At 44.5% G+C, this 9,682-nt stretch overlaps 1 protein-coding gene across 1 annotated transcript; it reads left to right on the plus strand.

Annotated features, from left to right (window-relative positions):
• Positions 1-864: 864 nt before the first annotated feature.
• det1 (DET1 partner of COP1 E3 ubiquitin ligase) lies at positions 865-9,089 on the plus strand. The gene is made up of 6 exons (XM_046848724.1): positions 865-1,066; positions 1,496-2,238; positions 3,417-3,770; positions 3,943-4,133; positions 7,714-7,905; positions 8,742-9,089. The coding sequence occupies exons 2-6, from the start codon at positions 1,510-1,512 to the stop codon at positions 8,929-8,931; spliced, it is 1,656 nt and encodes a 551-aa protein (XP_046704680.1). The 5' UTR covers positions 865-1,066; positions 1,496-1,509; the 3' UTR covers positions 8,932-9,089.
• The last annotated feature ends 593 nt before the right edge of the window (positions 9,090-9,682 follow it).

The raw sequence follows: 9,682 nt of genomic DNA on the forward strand, positions 1-9,682 counted from the left end.
TCTGTGTTCTGTATGTAGCTCTGTGTTCTGTATGTAGCTCTGTGTTGTGTATGTAGCTCTGTGTCTGTGTGTAGCTCTGTGTTCTGTGTGTAGCTCTGTGTTGTGTATGTAGCTCTGTGTTCTGTATGTAGCTCTGTGTTGTGTATGTAGCTCTGTGTTCTGTGTGTAGCTCTGTGTTCTGTGTGTAGCTCTGTGTTGTGTATGTAGCTCTGTGTTGTGTATGTAGCTCTGTGTTCTGTGTGTAGCTCTGTGTTCTGTATGTAGCTCTGTGTTTTGTATGTAGCTCTGTGTTGTGTATGTAGCTCTGTGTTCTGTTATGTAGCACCAGGGTTCTGGAGGAACATTGTCTCATTTCACTGTGTACTGTGTCAGATATATATGTTTGAAATGACAATAAAAGCTTTTTGACTCTTGAACTTCTGACCAATCAGAATGCAGGGTTTAAGTGGGATTATGTAAATTGGTAATGAGATGCTAATGTAGAGTAAGACACGCCTCCTGGGGCGGGGCATATGAGAGCTTTTAATTGGACTAAAAACCTTTCTAAAAACGTTTTACAAAATTTCCACCAAACTGTTAACAAACAAATTAGACCACTTCATAGCAAATTATATAATCTATTCATATTCTACTCTAATAAAAGTAAAGCGCTTGTGAACCGCAGTCCTACACGAACTGACACATGAACATTTTGCTGATGTAAATCTGATCTGATGAATCTAATCAACGCTGTTTACAACATTTAACAAACATTTCTTTTCATGACTGAGCGTATCGCAGCCTGACGCTCCTCCGTACCTGCAGGGGGCGCTGCGGAGTCATACATATGCGTGCACGCCGCTGTTCCGTCCCACGAACCATAAAACTGTGCGCATGCGCAGTGACAAACCGGAAGCGTTGCGCGTTAGAAGTGCCGGAGAAGCTCAACTCTAAACTGCGGTTTACTTTTCATTAAAAAAATACAAATAAGTCAAAAATGAATCCAGAAATACACACGAAATAATCATAAAAAAAACCGAACAGATGTAAACCTCAATAAATAAAACTACTGGCTGAACGAATGCACGTAAGTTTTGTTTATTTGTTGAATTTGTTTATTTGTTGAGTTTGTTTATAATGAGAATTAACTATTAAATCATATAATATAAAGGTTATTTTTTTACTTGTTTAATTTTAAGGTAGCGTTTCTAAATGGCTCCTTCAAAAAACAAAAGTTCATCTTTTAACACGGGAGTTATTAAAGCTGGGCGATATGATTGAAATCACGATACTTTTCATGAATCACGATATATATATATCGTAATATCTACACCCTGGAGATCTGAAACATTAAAAAATTAAGGGAATATTATGATTATCACATAACGGAGATGTGTGTATAAAATCTATATCTAAAAATATTAGTTTGTAGTGAAGACCTTTAACAAGATCCAAATTGAATCCAGTTCAGTGTGTAGAAATAAGCGGATTCTTTTGCTAATCTTTTGTTTTTCAGTGTGCGTTTCTCCCATGGCGTCGTCGGAGGACGAGTTCCCGACCCTGAAGCCACGGCGCATTCAGAACCAGAATGTGGTCCACAGGTTGGAGCTGAGGCGGATCAGTTCCGGCCGACCCGGCGCTCACTGGTACCGCGTTCGTTGTTTCCATCAGAACCTGTTCCCCAACTTCACGGCGGTGAACGTGGAGAAGCCGCCGTGTTTCCTGCGCAAGTTCTCTCCGGACGGCCGTTGCTTCGTGGCGTTCTCGTCGGACCAGACATCGCTGGAGATCTACGAGTTCCGTGGTTGCCAGGCGGCCGAGGATCTGCTCCAGGACCAGGACGAGGGACGGGACGGCGAAGGTCTGAGCGAGAGCGTACGAGCTCGTCTGTTCTCACGCTTTTTCTCCCAGCTTCACGTGACCAGTGTGGCGTCGAACGGTGAGCACCTGAACCGCGAGTGCAGCTTGTTCACGGACGACGGGCGCTACGTGATCGTGGGTTCGGCCGCGTACCTGCCCGACGAGCCTCAGCCGCACTTCTTCGAGGTTTATCGCAACAACGAGGCGGTGACCCCGAACCCGCGCTCGCCGCTCGAGGACTACTCGCTCCACATCGTCGACCTGCACACGGGACGTCTCTGTGACACGCGCGCCTTCAAATGCGACAAAATCATCCTGTCGCATAATCAGGGACTTTACCTGTACAGGAACATTCTCGCCGTTCTCTCCGTCCAGCAGCAGACCATCCACGTGTTTCAGGTGAGCGTCAGACTCCAAGGCCACGCCCCCTTCAGTAAACATGACCCTGCTCCTGTGCACAAAGCCAGCTCCATGAAGATCTGCTTTCCATGGGTTAAAAGTGTGTGGAAGATCTCCTGCTGTGGAGCCTGAACGTGGTGTGGGTGATGAATCGGTCTGAACGTGACAGCTGGTATTATGTTGTGTCACTATATGGATTTTGCTGTAGAGCAGATACGTTACATATTCACAGATTCTAATTTAGCATTTCTATATTTATAGTAAGAAAGAAAGAAAGAAAGAAATGGGAGAGAGAGGGGAACGAGGGAGAAAGAAAGAATGAAAGAGAGGGGTAAAGAGGAGGAAGAATGAAAGAAAAAGTGGGAAGAGCAGGAGGGAGAAAGAAGGAATATAAAAGAAAGAGAAAGTGGAGAGGGAAGGAATGAAGAGTAGGAGGGAGGGAGAAGAAGGTAGAAAGAAGGAAAGAAAGAGTGGAAAGCGGGAAAAGGATGGAGTGGTAGAGAGTAAGTGGCGAGAGGAAAGAGAAAGAAAGTGGAGGAGGGGAAGAGGGAGGGAGGGAGGAAGAAAAACAGAAAATGTGGAGAGAAGGGAGGAGAAAGAAAGAAATAAAGAAAGGGAAGAAAGAGGGGAAGAGGAAGGAAGAAAGAAAGAAAATGTGGAGAGAGCAAAGGGAGAAAGAAGGAATGAAAAGAAAGAAACAAAGTGGAGAGAGGGGAAGGAGGAAGAAGGAAAGAAAGAGTAGAAAGAGGGGAAGGATTGATTGGGGGAGTAGGTGGCGAGAGGAAAGAGAAAGAAAGTGGAGAGGGGAAGAGGAAGGAAGAAAAAATAGGAAAGAAAGAGGAATGAAGAAAGACAGAAAAGGTAGAGAGAAGCTGAGGGAGAAAGAAAGAAATAAAGAAAGGGAAGAAAGAGTGGGAAGAGGAAGGAAGAAAGACAGTAAAGTTGGAGAGAGCGGGAGGAAGAAGGAGTAGGAGAGAGAGGGAAGAATGGAGAGGGCGTGAGAATGAAGAAAAAGTGGAGGGGGAGGAAGGAAGAAAGAAGGAAAGAAAGAAAATGTGGAGAGAAGGGAGGAGAAAGAAAGAAATGGAGAGAGAGGGAACGAGGGAGAAAGAAAGAAAGAAAGAAAGAAAGAAAGAAAGATGTTTATATATGGTAATGGCTGTGGCGTGTGTGTGCAGGTAACGGGGGAGGGGACGTTTCTGGACGTGCGTACGATCGGCCGGTTCTGTTACGAGGACGATCTGTTGACCCTGTCGGCCGTGTACTCGGAGGCGCAGGTGGAGAGTCCGGCCGGGTTCTCGCGCCTCTACAAGGAGAAGAGCATCAGCTCCCTGAAGCACCGGCTGCTGGTGTTCCTGTGGAGACGAGCCGAGCGTGACGGCAGCGCCACCGCCAAGAGACGCTTCTTCCAGTTCTTCGACCAGCTGCGGCAGCTGCGCATGTGGAAAATGCAGCTGCTGGACGAGAACCACCTCCTGATCAAGTACACCAGCGAGGACGTGGTGACCCTCCGTGTCACCGACCCCTCCCAGGTACCGCGCACACATCCCATAATAACCACCACAGCCAGGAATATTTCTGTTTCTTTCACTTACTTTTCTTTAATCGAACTGTAATATTGGTGTATTGATTTTTATATTTTTGTATATATATATATATATATATAAAATCTCTCTCTCTCTCTCTCTCTCTCTCTCCCGTTAGCCGTCCTTCTTCGTGGTGTATAACATGGTGAGTACGGAGGTGATCGCAGTGTTTGAGAACACGTCTGATCAGCTGCTGGAGCTGTTTGAGAACTTCTGTGATCTGTTCCGTAACGCTACGCTGCACAGTGAGGCTGTACAGTTCCCCTGCTCCGCCTCCAGCAACAACTACGCCCGGCAGGTCCAGCGCAGGTGCTCCATCATCTCCACCATCACCTCCATTCTCATCTCAAACATCACCCCACCATCATCTCCACATCACTTTCATTCTAACCTCCACTATTGTTTACATTATATCTCCACCATCATCTCCACATCACCTCCATTCTCATCTTAAACATCACCTCCACCATCACCTCCACCATCATCTCCATTATATCTCCACCATCACCTCCACCATCACCTCCACCATCATCTCCATTATACCTCCACCATCACCCCACCATCACCTCCACCATCATCTCCATTATACCTCCACCATCACCTCCACCATCACCTCCATTCTCATCTCAAACATCACCCCCACCATCATCTCCACATCACTTTCATTCTAACCTCCACTATTGTTTACATTATATCTCCACCATCATCTCCACATCACCTCCATTCTCATCTTAAACATCACCTCCACCATCACCTCCACCATCATCTCCATTATATCTCCACCATCACCTCCACCATCACCTCCACCATCACCTCCACCATCACCTCCACCATCATCTCCATTATACCTCCACCATCATCTCCATTATACCTCCACCATCATCTCCATTATACCTCCACCATCACCTCCACCATCACCTCCACCATCACCTCCACCATCACCTCCATTCTCATCTCAAACATCACCCCCACCATCATCTCCACATCACTTTCATTCTAACCTCCACTATTGTTTACATTATATCTCCACCATCATCTCCACATCACCTCCATTCTCTTCTTAAACATCACCTCCACCATCACCTCCACCATCATCTCCATTATATCTCCACCATCACCTCCACCATCACCTCCACCATCACCTCCACCATCACCTCCACCATCATCTCCATTATACCTCCACCATCACCCCACCATCACCTCCACCATCATCTCCATTATACCTCCACCATCACCTCCACCATCACCTCCACCATCACCTTCATTCTCATCTTAAACATCACCCCACCATCACCTCCACCATCATCTCCACCATCACCTCCACCATCACCTCCATTCTCATCTCAAACATCACCCCACCATCATCTCCACATCACCTCCATTCTCATCTCAAACATCACCTCCACCATCACCCCAACCATCATCTCCACATTACCTTTATTCTCACCTCCATCATTATTTACATTATATCTCCACCATCATCTTCACATCACCTTCATTCTCATCTCCACCATCACCCCACCATCACCTTTACCATCATCTCCATTATATCTCCACCATCACCTCCACCATCACCTCCACCATCACCTTCATTCTCATCTTAAACATCACCTCCACCATCATCTCCACATCACCTTCATTCTCACCTCCATCATTATTTACATTATATCTCCACCATCATCTACATTATATCTCCATTTTAATTTCCACCATCCTCTCCACCATCATCTCCAGTTTCATCTCCATCCACTACCTTCTTAAAGGGGCTCCGGACGCTAACACAATACATTACCCTTAAATTCAAACCCCAAGCGAGGAAAATGAACAAAAAACAACACAGTGGATTCACGTTTATTATAATATTAAGAAAACACCAGTTTTTATGGTCGTATCATTTTATTTTGTTGTATTTATCCTCCACACTTTAAAGGCCGCTCCGTGAAAATATTGTCCGACATTAAACCGCTCCGTGGCGCTAAAAAGGTCGAGGACCACTGATCTACACCATCATGTATATTAGTACCTTCACCATTAACTACAGGGAGTGCAGAATTATTAGGCAAGTTGTATTTTTGAGGATTAATTTTATTTGAGGATTTAATTTGAACAACAACCATGTTCTCAATGAACACAAAAAACTCATTAATATCAAAGCTGAATATTTTTGGAAGTAGTTTTAGTTTTAGCTATTTTAGGGGATATCTGTGTGTGCAGGTGACTATTACTGTGCATAATTATTAGGCAACAACAAAAACAAATTCATACCCATTTCAATTATTTATTTTTACCAGTGAAACCAATATAACATCTCAACATTCACAAATATACATTTCTGACATTCAAAAACCAAACAAAAACAAATCAGTGACCAATATAGCCACCTTTCTTTGCAAGGACACTCAAAAGCCTGCCATCCATGGATTCTGTCAGTGTTTTGATCTGTTCACCATCAACATTGCGTGCAGCAGCAACCACAGCCTCCCAGACACTGTTCAGAGAGGTGTACTGTTTTCCCTCCTTGTAAATCGCACATTTGATGATGGACCACAGGTTCTCAATGGGGTTCAGATCAGGTGAACAAGGAGGCCATATCATTAGATTTTCTTCTTTTATACCCTTTCTTGCCAGCCACGCTGTGGAGTACTTGGGCGTGTGTGATGGAGCATTGTCCTGCATGAAAATCATGTTTTCTTGAAGGATGCAGACTTCTTCCTGTACCACTGCTTGAAGAAGGTGTCTTCCAGAAACTGGCAGTAGGACTGGGAGTTCAGCTTGACTCCATCCTCAACCCGAAAAGGCCCCACAAGCTCATCTTTGATGATACCAGCCCAAACCAGTACTCCACCTCCACCTTGCTGGCGTCTGAGTCGGACTGGAGCTCTCTGCCCTTTACCAATCCAGCCACGGGCCCATCCATCTGGCCCATCAAGACTCACTCTCATTTCATCAGTCCATAAAACCTTAGAAAAATCAGTCTTGAGATATTTCTTGGCCCAGTCTTGACGCTTTCAGCTTGTGTGTCTTGTTCAGTGGTGGTCGACTTTCTGCCTTTCTTACCTTGGCCATGTCTCTGAGTATTGCACACCTTGTGCTTTTGGGCACTCAGTGATGTTGCAGCTCTGAAATATGGCCAAACTGGTGGCAAGTGGCATCTTGGCAGCTGCACGCTTGACTTTTCTCAGTTCACGGGCAGTTATTTTGCGCCTTGGTTTTCCACACGCTTCTTGCGACCCTGTCGACTATTTTGAATGAAACGCTTGATTGTTCGATGATCACGCTCAGAAGCTTGGCTATTTTAAGACTGCTGCATCCTCTGCAATATATCTCACTATTTTTGACTTTTCTGAGCCTGTCAAGTCCTTCTTTTGACCCATTTTGCCAAAGGAAAGGAAGTTGCCTAATAATTATGCACACCTGATATAGGGTGTTGATGTCATTAGACCACACCCCTTCTCATTACAGAGATGCACATCACCTAATATGCTTAATTGGTAGTAGGCTTTCCAGCCTATACAGCTTGGAGTAAGACAACATGCATAACGAGGATGATGTGGTCAAAATACTCATTTGCCTAATAATTCTGCACTCCCTGTACACCATCATCTACATTCATTCTTTCACCTACGACATCTCCATCACCCCACATGTGAGATTAATATCGATGCTTCTGCTAGAGATGCACCTGCATCACTAAAGAACTGAGTCTGTATGAAATGCACCTACACCTTAACCTGCCTCTTCATCTACATATGAGCTGCTCTGTTCAGATATCTACAAGATTATAAACAGAAAAACAAACTTCAGAAAATTATATTGTGGAATTGATTGTGTGTGTGTGTGTGTGTGTGTGTGTGTGTGTGTGTGTGTGTGTGTGTGTGTGTGTGTGTAGGTTTAAGGACACTATAGTGAATGCGAAGTACGGAGGTCACACCGAGGCGGTGAGGCGTTTACTCGGTCAGCTCCCCATCAGCGCTCAGTCGTACAGCAGCAGCCCGTATCTCGACCTCTCACTCTTCAGCTACGACGACAAGTGGGTCTCTGTTATGGAGCGTCCTAAAACCTGTGGAGATCATCCTATACGGTACACACACACACACACACACACACACACACACACACACACACACACTCTCACATATACATACGCACATACACACACACACACACACACACCCACACTCACACTCACATATACATACGCACATACACACACACACTCACACACATAAATACTCACATACACACACACACATATATATACATACGCACATACACACACACACACACACATACACACTCATATATATATACGCACATATACATACGCACATACACACACACTCATACATACTGCACTCACACACCTCACACACATAAATACTCACATACACACACACTCACATATACATACATACACACACACACACTCACACACACACACACACACACACACACACATATATACACACTCATATATATATACGCACATACACACACACTCATACATACTCACACTCACACACCTCACACATAAATACTCACATACACACACACACACACTCACATATATATACATACACACACACTCACACACACACACACATATACACACTCATATACATACGCACATACACACACACTCACATACTCACACTCACACACCCTCACACACATATGCATACTCACATACACACACTCACATATACATCGCACATACACACACACACACACATACACACACACACACACACACACACACACACACATACACACTCATATATATATATGTGTTTTTTGTGTGTGTGTGTGTATGTGTTTTTTGTGTGTGTGTGTGTGTGTATGTGTGTGTGTGTGTGTGTGTGTGTGTGTGTGTGTGTGTGTGTGTGTGTGTGTGTGTGTGTGTGTGTGTGTGTGTAGGTTTTACGCACGGGACTCAGGCTTGTTAAAGTTTAAAATCCAGGCTGGTCTCCTGGGTCGTCCTATAAACCACGCCGTGCGCCGCCTGGTGGCCTTCACCTTCCACCCATTCGAACCGTTCGCCATCTCAGTGCAGCGCACCAACGCCGAGTACGTTGTCAACTTCCACATGCGCCACAGCTGCTCGTGAAACACACACACACACACACACACACACACACATCTGGATTTTGTGAGTGTGGACTTTTTTAATTTTATATAAAAGCTGTATTTATTGAACATTCTGACTTTATTTCACTGAATTATTTTTTTTATGTAAATAAAAGTTTTGGATTTCTTACACATCCAGATGTGCTTCCTGTTATCATCGCTATGGTAACGGCTCATTCACTGCAGTGGCTTTCCTCAATCAGAATATAATTATAATCAGGGACACGGTGAAGGTGAGGAGAAGTGTGTTTATATAACGCTCAGGGAAGGAGTCTCTAGTGTCAGAGCTCCATAACAAAAGGAAGGAAGGAACAGGACAACAGAAAACAAAAAAAGAAGGAAAAGCAGAAGTAAAAAAGGTCAGTGAGGTCATTAGGAAATGTGTAAGGTTGCTGTCTCACTCTGGATGGAACTAGAACTGGATGTTACTATGGTTACAGGTGTTTATAATCAGACAATCACATTCGTTTAGATTTAAATGGGAAACACAAACTTCCTCTGTGTTCAGCACACACCTGAACTTCCAGCCAATCACAATCCACTATTCACACCTGAACTTCCAGCCAATCACAATCCACTATTCACACCTGAACTTCCAGCCAATCACAATCCACTATTCACACCTGAACTTCCAGCCAATCACAATCCACTATTCACACCTGAACTCCTTCCAGCCAATCACAATCCACTATTCACACCTGAACTCCTTCCAGCCAATCACAATCCACTAT

The sequence above is a fragment of the Silurus meridionalis genome, chromosome 5, assembly GCF_014805685.1.
Source record: "Silurus meridionalis isolate SWU-2019-XX chromosome 5, ASM1480568v1, whole genome shotgun sequence".
Lineage (NCBI taxonomy): Eukaryota > Metazoa > Chordata > Actinopteri > Siluriformes > Siluridae > Silurus > Silurus meridionalis.

Excerpts from the sequence above, each read along its gene's own strand:
- det1 (XM_046848724.1), top strand. The coding sequence starts at position 1,510 with ATGGCGTCGTCGGAGGACGAGTTCCCGACCCTGAAGCCACGGCGCATT. Across the intron at positions 4,134-7,713 it reads GCCCGGCAGGTCCAGCGCAG|GTTTAAGGACACTATAGTGA; the intron begins GTGCTCCATCAT and ends GTGTGTGTGTAG. Across the intron at positions 7,906-8,741 it reads TGTGGAGATCATCCTATACG|GTTTTACGCACGGGACTCAG; the intron begins GTACACACACAC and ends GTGTGTGTGTAG.